Raw genomic sequence first — 16,059 nt, 5'->3', positions numbered from 1 at the left:
CAATACTTTCCTTAGTCTCCACAGCACAAAATTCCAGTAACCAAGCCATAAGCAGAAGAGCAAATACATTTAAAATTTATACAATACAGTTTCGTAAAAATCAGGCACATTTCCCACCATGTCTATAACCTGGTGTTACAAAAATGAGCCACAATGGCCACCAGTAGGGACAAGACAGAAGAATCAAATGCCTCTCTTTCTCTGTGCCCAGGAAGACAAAAAGCAAATTTAAAAATAACCCCTTCACAACAGTAGCCAGTTTTTATACAGACTTAGAGAAAGATTGCTGATTTGGCAAAGACCCCGAAGAAGAAGAAAAATTAATAGGCCCATTGTACAGCAGTGTTGTCTCAGTCCCTGTTTCTGCAAGGAGAAGATTTATTTTACTAGGCTGTGCCATATTCCCACATCCTACAGCGCATTGGTTCACATAGGGTGCATAAAACGAAAAAATTCTGGTATTTACCATTGCAATCACATGTCTGGACCACAGGCCTTCCCTACTGCCTAAAATAGGATGTCCTCTTCATTCCTACTCCTCCAAGCTTGTTTCAAACATGGCTCAAATCATGCACTAAACCTTAATCAAAATTATGCTGTTGGACATACACACATGTAGCACTGGGAAGAGAATCAAGATTTTTAAATCAGTGCTTCAACCAGTTGTACTAATTGAGACTATCCACTGTGTACTAACAGCATGGCATTTATCTACCATACACAAACCATTACAGGGCAGTACTCTCAGATGTACTGTCACAGCATCTGCTACACTACACCACAATTATCCTTAGAAATGGTGTGAGTTTGAAATAATTCTGGCTATTTGCATCAAGATGTAGAACATTTAAAGTCATGCTATACTATGCTACAACATTAAGTCAGCACTAAGTGTTTTACATAGATGACATACTGGTAAATTAAAATGAATCCAACTTGTGAAACAATGTTTGGAAGAGCATATGTTTTGGAAGTTACCAATATGGTATGATGCTTGCTGTAATAGTGGCTAAGCACAGTGTAACGATACCCTGTTAGAAGGCCTTCTCCTCAACCATCTTCCCCTTCCGGCATCCTGGGAAAGTAGGAGGAGGCAGGGCTTGCAAAGACTGCCCAGCGTGCTTTTAAGAACAAGTCTTTTTCACAGGATTCCAGCCCGTACAGCCGTGTAGGAGGAAAAGAGAGGAGTTTTCATTTAATACATTCAACACACATTAGGAAAAAAGTTCAGAAGTTAACCAAGTGAATCGACATATTTGTTTGCATGTGGCTTTCTACAGAAGGGACACTTATGAACAAAGACCAGTGTAATCCCTTAGGAATGAGAAATTGGCTAAAAACGAACAACATGTGAATTGTTGGGGACAGTGACAACATTAGAGTGATGAGCCTACCAGCGCCTGACAGACACATGTGTCCGTGACACGCTTCTAACAGCACCAGCTGGTACAATCCACAGGGCCAGATGCTTTTGATGTAGACAAACCTCAGGGTGCCTTCAAACAGACTGCTACTCATGTGGACTGCAAAGGGAGGTTCACAGTGGTGCAAAACAAAAAAAAAACCCAACATATAGATGAGGGTGAAGAAGGTGCTGATGTATCTTCTGGCACTCTAGCCAACAGCTCAAATTTATGCCTGAAGAGAGATCTAACCAACAGCAAATATTAAGGAAAGAAAATAAGGTCATCTCCAAGAGAACTGGTTTGAAAAATTCCTGGCTCACATGTGATCATGGTAAGGGATAATGCAGCATGAAAAAAGGTAAACAAATGAGGCCTCCTAAGAAAGACTTTGTGTTACTTAAAAAGGGACCATGATTTTACAAGGAGGGTGTGGAGGTCACAGAAGACTAGAGAGGCCCTTCCCCACCATCAGGAGAGAGCAGCTGCTGCCTCCAGCACCAGCAAAATAAAAGATGCTAAAGACACTGACCTATTTTTACTGTAAAGAAGAGAGCTTGGTTACAGAGTGGGCAGTTGCACACAGTCCCCTGCAGTGGAGGTGGTGGTGGGCTTTCAAAGCAGCAGAAACAGCACCTGTGGGACCAGCTCTCCTAGCCTGCGTGCGAGTGGGAAGGAAGGGCTCGCTGGCACTGCTCCCTGCCGGCGGCAGGGCAGGGAGGTTGACCCAGGGCAGAGCGCAGCACAGCAGGGAGCAGTGTCCCTTGGCTGTCCCCAGCTCCCAGGGTTCACAGAGGGTCACAGTACAGAGAGCCTCGCGCTCAGAATAAGCACTGGACTGCAGCTTGCACCGAACAGAGCATCGCACCGGCCCCCATGGCATCCTGGAGCACCGCGAGCGCGCAGGTGGCACAAAAGCTGCTTTGTCTCCTCCAGCACAGCCCTACTGGACACCCGTATCTGATCCAGCCTGATAGCTGGAGGTACTCCAGCTCCCACAGGGACCACAGGACAGAGCTGTAAAAGCAGACATGTTAAGGTCCAACTTTTCCTTTCTGCGTTCCCCCTCCTCCCCTTCTTTCTCAAAGGAAGACAACTGAGCTGTGCAGCTCAGGAAAAAAGAAGCATCCCCTGACTGGATCGTAAAGCCCCTACACCTTAAGATCCACCTGAAAGGGCTTTTATACAGTACTGCAGGGAGACTCCTTAAACCTCAACCAGCAAGTTTCTGAAATCCTATTCATTTATATTATCCCAGCTTGAGTGCCTGCCTGTGGTGTGTGTAACAGACTTAGCTTAATCTAAGCAGATTTAGCACTAATAACTAGAGCTCACTAATGTATATTGCAATTATGTATCATATTGGGAAATCCTGTCCCCCAAGCAAAAACATTGCTGTCTCCCAGTAGTGGAAGCAACTAATACTGATCTAAAAAGATCTCCAGACGTTTCAGACACAGCCCCTTCCCATTCACAAGTAACCTCTTCTATAGCATTCAAGAAGGCAGTGCCTAAGCAGCATGTTTTGTTCCATTCTTAATGATAGATGGATTTAATTCAGGATTCCCAGTAACATTCGCACTGAACTTTCACATTTGTCCTCCATCCATCTTCTCCACAGAGTATGTTCTTCATTGGAAGCAGCTGCTCTCTCTTTGCTCTTTATGAAGTGTATGAGATAACAAAAATGTTTAAAGGGGATTTTTGTCTTAATCAGAACAAAATTACTTTTCTGTCTGTCATAAACTAAAGGAAGTGAGTCTGAGAGAAGAATTAAGCAGTAATGAGCTCCAAAGGCTGCAGAAGTAAACTAGAGAATTGAAGACTGCTCCTCCTTAACCTCAAATATTTCCCTTTTATTTTTTAGCTGTTTCACGTGATGCATCATGGTTGGGTATTTACTGCACGTGTGGATCTGATGATTGATGGGAGAGTCAACATCAATTTCAATCTCTGCTAAGCCCTACTGTTCCATCAGGACAGAAAATCTGGCATTCAGGCTCCCTGTACCATACCCAAAACAGCACTACATATAAAGCACTGGTATACATGCACTAGCTCTGATTTGTTCAAAACCATTCACAGGCTATCTTTATGCAGGTTGGCTTTATGCCAAATCTGCATTTCCTAGCCCAGATGAAATCAATTCTGTGTTGTGCCTACTGGCCAATTCAACAAAAAAACCATTCTCAACCCACACTTGGTCCATAGCAAAAGGGAAGAGGGACATTAATACAGGAGCTCAGGTCTAATATTAATATTCACGTAACTTGAAGGGCAACGTCTAGATTAATTCCACTGAACTTTGAGTACTTTGCCAAGACATCTAAAGTCAGCAGCCACGTTATCCCAGACTTCCTCTATAATCAAAGGAAAGCTATACCAGAATGTTATTTAGCTTAGCTGATTTTCCACCTGAATGTGCCTGCCTCTCCCTACTGACTACTAGAATGAGCCTGTGGCAATGAGCCAGTACTACAGTCAAGCAGGTAAAGACTGGACCTGAGCATGGGATAACACAGCATCTCTCCTGATTTTCATAGGAACATGAAAAACTGAGAAAAACCCCCCATGTAAACCTGTATTTTGCATTAAAACCAGGTAAGTATAATTTGAAATAGATTGCAAAGAACGTTCAGAAAATAAGAAGCAAAGGTAGACAAGAGGAGTTTGCCCTCCGTATATGTGATTTGTCTCTAAGGGGCATGTAATTGTTGCTCTGCCACAGAGCAATGCAGCTGACCAAACCCTGAGAGCCCCTCACCTGCTGAGGAGTTCAGTCTTCACTGCTCAATTTAAGCTCCATCCAAATGTAAGCCCACCAAATTAACAGAATACACTCCTTTTGTCTGCAGTGCACTCTGCATCCACGTTACATTAATTGTTGGTGTTAATTGCCATGTGCTAATCACTGAGAAATGCCACCCAGACACAGTTCCTTGCTATCCACCATTTATAAACACACAGCAGCAAAATCACAGAAATAAGCTGCGCTGGAGTTGAAGAAGAACAAAGCCTTTCCATACACCTCTAACATAAAACTGGCTCTCAGGACAGCAAAGACAGTTTTATTAGGCTGCAGCCATGTGATGATCTGTGTGAAATGAGCTCCAGATCCCAGCGATCATTTTCCTAATGCACCTGTGCACTGATGGGTAATGCAAAAGGCCAGTGGCTGAACAACTCAGGACTGACCTCCCTCGTCCTCCCAGGAAGCAGAGTGTTTTATTAGCAGGGAAACAGACTGCATTTGTGGTTTTACTACCTGTGAAAGCACTTGTTCTGTGAAGAGTGAAAACTTCAATCTCAAGTGCTGTAAACATCATAAACACTACAAACATTTTAAAATAAAGCCACAACCACCTTTATTATTACCACTTCGGCACATGTCACCCCTGAAGTGCTTAGCAAACACACTCTCATATGGAAATGAACTATTTTGTCCCAGGAGTAGTTAATGAAGTTTTATAAGTAATGCTGCTGAAGTACCTGGCAATTATGCAAGTCATTTCCGCTCAGGCAAGATGCTGCAGGCTTCTCAGTTTATCTCATTAATTTCCATCTTCCTCTGTGTGAACTACCACTCACTACTCACCATTAAGCAATTTGTTTTCATGCTGATATTAGAAAAGCAAAGGAAAACAAAGACCCTCATCATGGAGAAAGGTTTTTCCCTAAAAACAGAGTTTACAGAAGCACATCAACACTTAACAAATGCACCCAAACAAAGTCTGTATTTTAGAAGACAACCTTGTTGCAGCCTGTGTTGCATTTACAGGGCTAGATGTCATGAAACAATTTGCTGTCTTTTAAAAAGAGCACTTACCCAAGGGAATAGAGACGGCATTGCTTGCTTCTGATTCGATGTATGAGGCTAAACCTCTCATCAAGACAGACCGACCAGGGCTTCTTTGTGGTTTCAGAGTACCCTCTCAGGCTGTTCAGGTTCATGTGTTCACATGCAATCTGTTGAAATCAAAGGATGTCTCATTTTAAGACATGACTTTTAATTTGGTTTTAATTTGCCTTCTGGGGAAAGAATGGAAAGAAGAAAAATGTTAATTGGTTTCATTTAAATCTGATTGTCAATCTGATACACAGCTATGGAGATCTGATGATTTTTTTTTTCCTTGTTCATCTGTTCTGCTTGGTGAAATTTAAGGCTTACATAATCCTCCAGAGAGCAATGCAGTTTGAAAAGCAAATAATTAAGCATTAGTACTGTACCCATAAATCAATTTTCCCAAGAACAAGTTATTTCAGGATTAAAATGTTTTAATTTTTTTCTTTTCAAACCTTGGAGTGGATTCTACATCCTCAGTAATGTTAAAATCATGTCATGATTCAAGACCGTAATCAGAAGTTGCAGTGTCACTGCAATGTACACTGTATACCCTACCTAGAGTGTCTTGGATCTCAGTTCCAGAAGGGATTTAATCATTACCCTCACCAACAACAAAGGGATTTAAGCAAGTGCTTAACTAAACAGAGGAATCATAGCATGTGTGTCTATGCTGTGCTGGCTTAGACATCTAGAGTCTAAAGCCAGGATGAAAACACGGCAGAAGAAGACAACATAGAGACCCTGCAGGGAGGAACACTGTAAGTCAAAGTCCTTGTAAAGACCAAGAAAGCAAGAACTAAAATGTGCTGGATTCATCAGAAACCTGGAAACGTCAAAAATCACTTACCTGAGAGGTGAAGTCAGCTTTGCCAGCAGCTGAGCAGCAGCCTGCAACAGCCAAAACACGGTGGTGACACAGCCAACGAAGCTATGGCCCTGTGGGTGACACCCTACAGAGGAGCCCCTGCCTGCAGCACCAGCTCTGCCTGTCCACGTGGCAGCTCTGGCCGCTGCTTCAGCCCCAGGCTCTACCACACCATTCTGCACCATCCTCTTCCTCCAGACCCACTCTGGAAACAGCAGGCATGGATCTGGGGGGTGCTGCAGCCTTTTCAGCATTGGGGAGCCAGGGCAATTTGTACAGCTGTCATGGTAGCAGTTATAAGGAGTTAACGGGAAGCAGAAGTAAGCACCAGAGCTGTGACTACTTCTGCCCCAGAGGCTGCGTTGCTCTGCACCAGCATCAGCATACATGTGGTTGTGGAAGGGCTTTTCAAACCACATGCAGCCTAGCCATCAAATTCAGGGGTTGCAGGGCACAGGCTGCTAACACGCAGATAGGAAAGCAAAGACTGAGAAGAGTTGCAGGAACCCAGCTAAACCATTATGATGAAAAGTTGTTCTCTGGGCCCAGTACCAGGGATGGGAGCTGGCACTGCCAGAAAACCAACAATAAAAAAAGTGGAAAGAACTGTAATAGAGACAAAATATTCTCATCTTGCTCCTTCCTTCCTCCGCCGCAGACTGCCCAGGCTCAGCCCTTGGTTTTAGCCAAACTAAAAAGCACAGGTTCATTCCCACCTAGAACCACAGAAATTGAACGATTTTACACAGGGGTGAGAGTGAGAACTGGAACTCAGCCTTTGCTGTAGTAGGTACTCTCCACTATGTGCCTTATTATAAGTAAATAAAACTCTCATTGTTTAAGAAGCTTAAGCTCTGAAAGGTCATTATCTGGAGCATTACATCCAAAGAGCTGCATGCTGCATCACCACCTCCCTGCCCCTGCTCAGCTCATAATTCCCATGGAAAAATTCAGAAAAGCTAATATAGCATCTCTTCATGCTGCTCTCGGGATTCGCTAAGTTTTAAGCAATGATTTGCACTGCACCCCACCATCCATTTCCCTTCAGTCACATAACAATCAAGGAATAAATGGCATTGCAATAACAAGCCCTAATTTTAAGACACAGAAGAATAATGTGCTCTCTACAGAAAAGTAAGATTCTGCAATGCTGCCATTTAATTGACTCATGGTATTATGAGCAATTACAACACTCAGAATTTGGAGCAATTTTAATAGCTCTTGCTACTCAATAGCTGTTGCTATTAAGAATAAAAAAACCCCCTGAACTCTGCCTTTCACACCATCACCAGTCTGTTGCATGATTTACAGACCCTGATGCACTGAGCTCACGTCCTGTTCTGGGCTTTTACTCACTACTACCATACAAACAACAGCACATGTGAGATGGTTCTTCTGATCATTAGATACCAGCATTGAAAAAGCTTTTTTGGCCATATCTCAACCCTGCTGACACGGCATCTTCCCCCTCCAGCAGTTTGAGACATTCTACACTAATGGCAGGGAGCTGAACTCAGGCACAGCAATTAGTAGACACTTGCTCAGCAAACAAGGAAAATGAGATCCCATGCTCATCTACGTAAGCAGGATCCCATTTCCAGAAGTGCTCATATCAGTCATGGTGTTATCTTGTCAGTTATTAATCCTATAACATCTGCCAGGTCAGGAACAAGGATTTATCTCGTTTTTTGTTTTCACTTATGTTTGTCCCCCCAACCAGGGTCAGTTACTCTGGGAACGAAACTTCTCGATTAGTGTGTCAGAAGCAATAAACTCTCTGCTAATTGATGTCCTTGTAGGCTTTGACCCAACTAGTGGAGTTCAGCAGCATCTGCCACTGTTTATTAAGTCACCAAAATGAAGGATGTTTTCAGCTTAATATGCCTGCTGCAGCCTAAACTTCTGTACAACAAAACAAGCAGCTCTACACACATCTCTTGCTGTCTCCACATGCATCGTCTTGCCTCCTGCCCTCTCAACGCTGGTGTGAGTGGAGGCAGATGTCATCTTCCTGAGCATTTAGCCAGGGGTACCCACAAGCTGGAGGATAAGCGAATACTCTGGTACCCTCCCAGTTACCACACCATCAGCACAGCAGCATATTTTTAGATGTTTCAAATGAATCTCATCTCAGTCTTGAAAGCACTGCATTAACAAAAAATTTCAGATGTGAATGACATTTCAGAGACATTAGCACCTGAGGTTTTGCTGTTCTCTAGTGTAAGCGATGGCGCAGTTAAATCTGTATTTAAGGGTCAGTTGCTGATAGACCTGGGTACTGAAAGCAGATGCCCTGTCAGAACTGTAGGCATCCAGCACCTTTTCCATTTTTTATTACAGGAAATGCATGTGTAAATACTGTTGTGCAGAAGTGACGCCTCCATTAAGACACGATGGACCAATTTCCATATATGCCGAACCCTGGAAGTATCTGTCAAAGCAATCTGGATTTGGGAAAGTCACCTTTGAAAAGGCACATAAAACCACTAATTGTCTACATCATCATTTTTGTCGTCAAAAGTATTAGGGTTCTGTTGGCACCATTGAGACAAGTTAAGGACTGATGCATTGTTCTCATTTTACTGAGAACCTCAAACGCATCCTTTTTAGTTAAAATGAGCCTGATTATCGCAATATTATTGAGAGATGGAGCAACTGAATACAGAGCTCTCTCACTATAGAGTGGTCTGTATTTTTCTGTGTCTGAGAGAGAGTGAGAAAGAGAGAGAGAGCAGGAGAGGAACTGCTTCTGGAATTTCAGCCATAATGTACTCCTGTCAGGACATGAACCCACCTGGAAATAGAAAGCAAGGAAACAATGGGTTCTTGCTACCCTGTGTTTTGACCTTTACATCCATGTTGACCATCACTGCTAGCCACTTTAGAACATTTAGAAATAATTTTAAGTCACTTTAGAAATAAAGCAGTTTTGAAAACAGTTTGGTGTGAGGTTAATTACTTATCTGAGAGGGAACAGCTTGTGCCAGGAAAACTGTTTTCTAAACAGTGACTGAAATGAAAAACGTACCTGAGAAGTGCTAATGTACTTCAGGAACCTCAAGGCCTCATAGTTGAGGGAAGGAGTTGGACTGGCCCATGGTTGCAGTTCAATGTGCCATCTTACAGTCTGCAAAGCAAAACAAAACAAAAAACATCTTAAAAGAGCAGCATTGATTTCTCAGCACAAGTGTACAATGCAAGGGCTAATAAATTAAGGAGATTTAATTTCAAACAAAAAGCGTTTCCTAAGGGCTTGTCTACACACAAAAGTAGTATCAGAATAAAGTAGGGTTTGAACTACAGTGAAAGAGCATCTAACTATGATTTATCATGATCAACTTTGAAAGCAGATGTAGCTATTTCAGAAAGAAAGGGCTCTTCATCCAGTATATAAGTGTCAACACAGTTATTCTAGGACACCCAACTAAGCCCTGGCTTGTAGAAATGCATGAAGAAAACCAAGATCTGAATAACTAAATCCTCTAGCAAAACATCTGAAAACAGTGAAATAATTTTATATTTATCTCATATCTCTACCTGAAGGTCCACTGAAACAGGAACTTGGATTGCAAACACTAATCATGAAAGGAAACCTCTGGAAACAATCTATTTCCTTTTTTAAAATCTAGACTCAGTAGAAAAGCAAGCTTCTTACGATCTTTGAGAAATGTCCTCTTCCTCTCCCATGCCTACCTGAGATACACCAGAATTCTTTGTTTTCCTGAAAAAAACTTCAGTGTGACTGCCCTGAGCCCTACCACTTCTCATTTTCATAGCCCCAGGGAAGTAGCTTTGGTGAATGCTTTCTGCACTCCCTTCAAGGCCCCTCAGCTCTGAACCTCCTGGATTCTGTCAGCTTTTCCAACAACACTTCCCACATAGAGATAGTGGGACAGAAGAGCTCTTGCAGACACGTGCTTACAGAGCAACAGGGCCCTGCGCTCCCATCTGTGCCACCTTCTCCAAATTCTGCCCGCTTTTGTCATGCCAGGAAGTTTAGACATGTTTTCTCTTGCCCTCAAGTTGATATAAATATAAGCATGGTGTTAAATTGTACTAAATTAAGATTGATTCCTCATGACTCTTCATCTTGGGGCTCCATAACTCACTTCTGTGGCTGGACAGGTAGTATCAAGCTTCCCTTTAATCATCTCTGATTAACTGAGCTTCCATAATGAACAGGATGGGGTTTTTTTCCCATAGATTTCATGCTGACATTCAGTAAAATACCAAACAAATGAGAACCTCATTCGGGATTCCCACAGAACCTTATTTCAAATGAAGCCCTGGAAAACTTGGAAATAGCAATTAACTGGAGAGGACGGAGGCAGATCAGAGAGGTGAGGTGCTGAGCCCCCAGACAGGACTGGTCTGAGGCACCAGAAGAACAGCCAGTGTGGTGACAGTGGCACTCCTCTGACGCCAGAGAGGAACGCAGGAAAGAAAAAGAGAAGGCAAAACTACAAGATAAGATGATTAAAGATGGACCACCAGACCAGATGGCGTTTGCCTTGAGCTGATATCATGAACTGGCATTTTTGCAGCCTAAGTAAACATAGTCTGGAGTGAATGTGAGCCAGGAGGTCTGTATGAGGTTTATTGTTCCTTTAGGGTTTGCTCTTTGATTTTTTTTTTTTTTTACTGTAAAGAGATGTTGAAAAGGACATTTGAGATTATTTTTTTTTCCCCAGAAGCAAACAAAAGTAGCATTTCCCACCCTGAAACTTGCTGCCTGCAGCAGACATGGGCTTCTATACCCTGCCTGGTACAAGGCTGGAAGCAAGCTAGCAAGGAAGCTCTGCAGCAGCACGTATCCCTGACCTGTCGATTGCAGAAGGCAGCCTGCAAGCAGCTAACAGCTGGAGGATAGGTGCAGGCCGGGGAGGGAAATGCCTGTAATCTTTCAGAATGAGTCACGGTTCACACAGCCGAATAACGTTTGCAATGACAGGAATGCTGCCGTTTCAACAGGCTTGAAAGCTGAAATGAAAATGAAGACTGACAATCATTTTCAGGCAAAAAAACCCCCAATCCAGACACCTAAACATCTGTGCCCAGTTATTCTGAAATCTATTTGTGTGAGGAGTAGCTCATTAAGTAGGGGAATTGCAGGGTGGCCATTGTGGCACCATTCAGCAAGAATTCCCTCTGCAAAGAGTTGACAGGGAAGAAAGAAAAAAAAAAATCCCTGTAATTAGCCACGTGAATGAGGTTCTTTTTCAGCAGAGTGCAATATCAAAGAGCCACTGTGGCTTTCTCTCAGGTTGTTAAAATCTTAAAGATAGCAAACTGCCTTTCCACTGTCTCCAAAATGTATCAATAAACACATGACTATGAAAATAAAAACCCCAGTGACTCAAAAATGCAATTTCACTTAAAAAATAAAAAAATAATTAAAAAAAAAGAGATCAACCTTTTGTATAGTTCTTTAAATTGAGGAATGTTACACAAATGCTACTTTTGTGACAGAGATCAGACCTGAGCTCCTGTTTGACAGCAGTGCTTTTGAATAGCTTCTCAAACTTCACACTTGGTCCCTAGCTCCTTACTAAGCAGCAGCCCATTCCCATTCACTAACGAATACATTAGAGAGGTCTGTTCCTAACACCTACTAAACACCCCTATGGGGCACTTCAATAGCTCTAGCATTACAATAAGATTCACAGAGGATGAATGGGGGTGAAAATCCAGTACCTCTCATGGACCAGATACACCCTTCCCAGCGAGTAAGACACTGGCATCAGTGCAGTATGGGTATGTTCAGGACTCACAAAATATCCTCCTGAAGAAGCCATTCCTTATGCACATCGGTAGCCTTTGTTTATAGTTTTTCAGGTAATTTTCAGCCTATTCCATAGTGTTTCCATGTAGGCCCTCTCAAATAAACTCTTCAGGTAAAATGCACCTGATCCCTGTGAACCAACCGCTTTGTGAAAATCAGGTTTATTCCTGATAAACATATTCCTTATGTTGAGGAGTTTTTCCCCCTCTAGATTTCACAATTTTATTCCCTCAAAGCAAACCTGCCTGGATTTTCTTACCTGTCTCTCAGAAACCTCTAGAGCAAATAATCAAGAGCAGGTCCCTGTGCTGCCATACAAAACAAGCTGAAGAGCAGCTCCTTTCACAGGGAGCTTCTACAGCAAGTATGCAAGGGGAACAGAGCAGTATTAAGGTCTGTATTATGCAGCTTTGGATATGAAATTCAGACAGACCTCCCCAGGGTCTCCCAGGAGCCAGAAAACCAGTTCAGACATCCTGCATCTCTGGTTATCGCCATCTGTGTGCTATCTCCCTACAGTAAGAATGCATCTAACAAGACACCATGACTGTGTTTCCCTAACACCAGTGTATCCTGGTTCCATAATATGAAGAGATGAAAGTACCTGGAAAGTTACAGTGACACCTAAAAAATACCCTACTGAATATCTTGAAGCATCCCTGTATTGTACATTGTTTCACTTACAAACAGTTTACCTGAAATTAGCATTGTAAGAACAATCAGTCTTCAGCAAGATGACTGGCACTGGTCACACTGACTTAGCTACCGCAGAAGTGTAATGGATATCTAGAAAGTGCTCTCCAGAGCGATGTCTAAATTTTCACCAGATGAGATAACCATAGAGCAAAAAAACTCTTGAGGCAATGCCACTGCTTTGTTAGTAAAACTAGGACACCTTTGAAGGTCTGGTTTTTGTCCAGGTACTTCAACTTAAGGATAAGGACTAATGTTTCCCTCAGACCAATGTGACAGTAATCCACAGTGACTTCTCTCTGGACACCACTTCCTCCTCGATTTTTCTCCCTCATCAGCCATCTGTGATAGTCATCTGATAATCCTGTAATAATCTGTAGTATACATATGGTATCTTTTGTCCTAAAAATCTGAGATCACAATATAAAGTTTAAATCAATGTACACAAAGGGCTCACAAACTAGCAGGTATAAAATTGCAGGTTTGCAAAACTTCTGGCTTTCCTAGCATAAACACAGAAGTATAAATCATTACATTCCACATCAATCGTACAGTTTCAGTGCGCTCATTCAAACAGCCCAACCCCTTCCTTTCCTTCTGTTTACATTTGAAAGGGAATTAATTATGTTTCCCATACTTCCATCTTTTTTAACTCAGTAACTGTTTTTTCCCTTCCTTTAAACCTCCTTCCTTTATAGCAGCCTATTAAAATACAAAAATATATTAGCCATGTTTATAAACAAAAATTTGGGAAAGCCATTGCCCTGCCAAGCAGTCTGTTGCTTCCAATGAAGAAACAAAAGACTTGTCAATACATACACAGATGTCTTAATCAAGGGAAAAATACAAAATCCTTGGATTAAACTGTGCAACAATATTTTTTTTACATTTGAGGCGGGTTCAAATGTGAGCAGAAAGCACCCATGGCAATAAATTCCATCAATAAACATAAATATTTGCTAACCATAGAAACAAGTGACATACGCATCATCTCCAACCGTTCTGGCTGTACTCTGTGTATCACCAGGCTCACCCCTTTTGGAAGGGTACAGCAGAACAGAGCTTGCTCGAGGCTGAAATTTTGCGGGGGTTTTGACAGTTTAAAATGCAATGGGTGGGATTCAAGTTGCAAAATTTCAGACATCTACAAGGTAAATGTATATGTGCTGAATTGCATTCCTGAAGGCTAGCCTTTGTGAGTAGACTGATCCTAGATATGATTTACAGGGCTTGGCCATCATTTTCTTTGGGCTTCCTCTGGAGTTCCAGTAGCCCTAAGCATATTATTTTGCTGTTTGAGATTTTTTTTTCCCCAATTCAGAAGTACCTTAAATAGTGAAATCAGTGTGTTGCAGTGTGTTGCAGCCCACCCGAGTATCGGCTTTGCCTCATGAGGAACATGCAACAAGTGCAAAGCCTACAGAGATGAGTGGGAGGGCTGCTGAGGGTGGAGGCAGCCAAACCTGGCACGTTGCTCCTCTTGCTGATGACACGGAGCGGTTCCAGCAGTGAATGATCCCTCACGAACACCCACGTTTAGTTTCAGAGGCAATTAGCTGTTCGACTCCAAGGGAGAGCCGGGAATGAAGAAACATTCCTGCAGCGAGGACAACCAGGGACCAAGCTCCCACAGTGGGCTGGGGAGTTAAATTATTTGACAGGACAGACAAGGCAGACAGGTTCTTTAAGGGAATGATTCATCTTGCTATAGAGAAGATGACTCAAATAAGTAAGATGAGTCATGCACTGGAAACATCCATTTCTCTCCATGACCTGCAAAGGAGGACAGGCTCAGATGCACCTACACTGTAGACATTCAACGTCACAGAAGAGGAACCCCAGACCAGAATATCATACATGCCATGCTGCAGAAAAACTAGAGGGCTGAGACTACTCTTAAGTTGCAAGACCAAAGCAACACTTAATTGCATGTTATTCTTCAGCAAGGCTGAGTAACTCCAAATGTTTTATGTCTGGAGCAGCAAAACGTGGCACAAGTAAAACAAACTCCACCTCAAAGCGGAGGTGTTAATAGGAAAGAACAACTCTGCCTCAGCCTTGGCAAAGACCTCCTTGAGAAAGGTCAATTCATACAGTCCCCTTTAGCTAAATGTAATCAGCATTATACAGAGGGCTCACAAGAGGTACACTCATAAAAACATACTATGCTACATCATTAATTTAGAAGTAGCGGGGACAGGCACAGGCTCAGTAAACTGTAATTTAAAATACAGGCTTACAAAGTGACTATGACTCATATTTAAAGCTCCGAGTGAATTAATTTCTAATGTGGCTGGCTATATAGGTATTCCATCCCTTCACGTCTGAACTACTTTCCGGTTTTTTCTTTTATATTATTACCTTTTTCTATTTTTCTTTGCAGTTTGGGTTCCTTAAACATACAAGCTTTTTGCTTAAGAAACCCTATTGCAGAGATTATTACATACACTCCTGCTCTGTATGGGTGCACATACTGAGAGAAAAGCAGTGGGTTCCCTCTGAGGCATCAGGCATTGGGAGTATCACAGGGAAATGCAGCTGACATCCAGTCTTGCGGCCACCCGAACTGAGAATTTCCAGTCCAACAGTGAAATTTTCACATGCTGCTCAAAGTCCATAATGAACGGGAAAAAAGTAATACAGGAAATCTTTCTATTTCCCCATTTTTCACTTTTCCAATTTGTCCTGGTTTAGCTAGGATAGGGTTAAGTTTCCCCAGCAGTGGGGGGAAGCTCTAGCCGGGTTATTCAATACCATGCTGATGTCACCTCCTGGTGCCCAAGCGCGGGAGAGTTGGTGAATGCGTGTGTTATGCCATTTCTCTGTTCTCACTGATGTATTGGTACATATCTTGCTCTGTTCATTGTTATTACTGTTACTGTTATTGTTGTTGTTTGTTTTGTTGCTGTTGCACTGTTGTATTAAACCTCTCCTTATCTCAGCCCCGGGACTTTGTATTTCACTCCCTTTGTGGGGGAGGGGCAGTGGCCACGTGGTCTCAGACCCCAGCAGGACCTAAACCACCACACAATTTTATCTAAAGCAGAGGCATCTCTGGCAACACTGCACACAAGCGCAGAGCCTTCTTTGTACCCAGCCACCACAGGATTGCTCCATCCTCTGTACGCATCGGGTTGGTACGCTGGGACAAGCAGGCCACATAGGGAGTCCCTCCCACAGACAAACTCCAGTGCTGTAAAACTGTAGTGTGTTTGTTATAGAATCACAGAATGGTTTGGATTAGAAGGGACCTTTAAAGATCACCCAGTCCAATGCCCCTGCCATGGGCAGGGATACCTTCCACTGGATCAGGTTGCTTAAAGTAAACAGTACTGGTCCCAGTACGGACCCCTGAGGGACACCACTCATTACTGGCCTCCACTTAGACATGGAGCCATTGACTATAACTCTTTTGATGTGGCCATCCAGCCAATTCCTTATCCATCTAACAGTCCATCCATCAAACCCGTAT

The 16,059-nt window shown here is 42.7% G+C and overlaps 1 protein-coding gene across 5 annotated transcripts in view; it reads right to left on the bottom strand.

Moving 5' to 3' along the window:
* METTL24 (methyltransferase like 24) overlaps window positions 1-16,059 on the bottom strand; it is a 48,822-nt gene that overhangs the window by 18,238 nt on the left and 14,525 nt on the right. For all 5 annotated transcript variants that reach the window (XM_074819338.1, XM_074819339.1, XM_074819343.1 and 2 more), the window contains exons 2-3: window positions 9,141-9,239; window positions 5,230-5,369 (exon numbers count right to left, since the gene is read on the bottom strand). In XM_074819338.1, coding sequence (XP_074675439.1) covers window positions 5,230-5,369; window positions 9,141-9,239 — 239 coding nt within the window. The remainder of the gene's footprint in view (window positions 1-5,229; window positions 5,370-9,140; window positions 9,240-16,059) is intronic.

The sequence above is a fragment of the Strix aluco genome, chromosome 3 (assembly GCF_031877795.1).
Source record: "Strix aluco isolate bStrAlu1 chromosome 3, bStrAlu1.hap1, whole genome shotgun sequence".
Lineage (NCBI taxonomy): Eukaryota > Metazoa > Chordata > Aves > Strigiformes > Strigidae > Strix > Strix aluco.
Note: the sequence above shows the minus strand (reverse complement) of the source record. Positions and strands in the feature narration are given on the sequence as shown.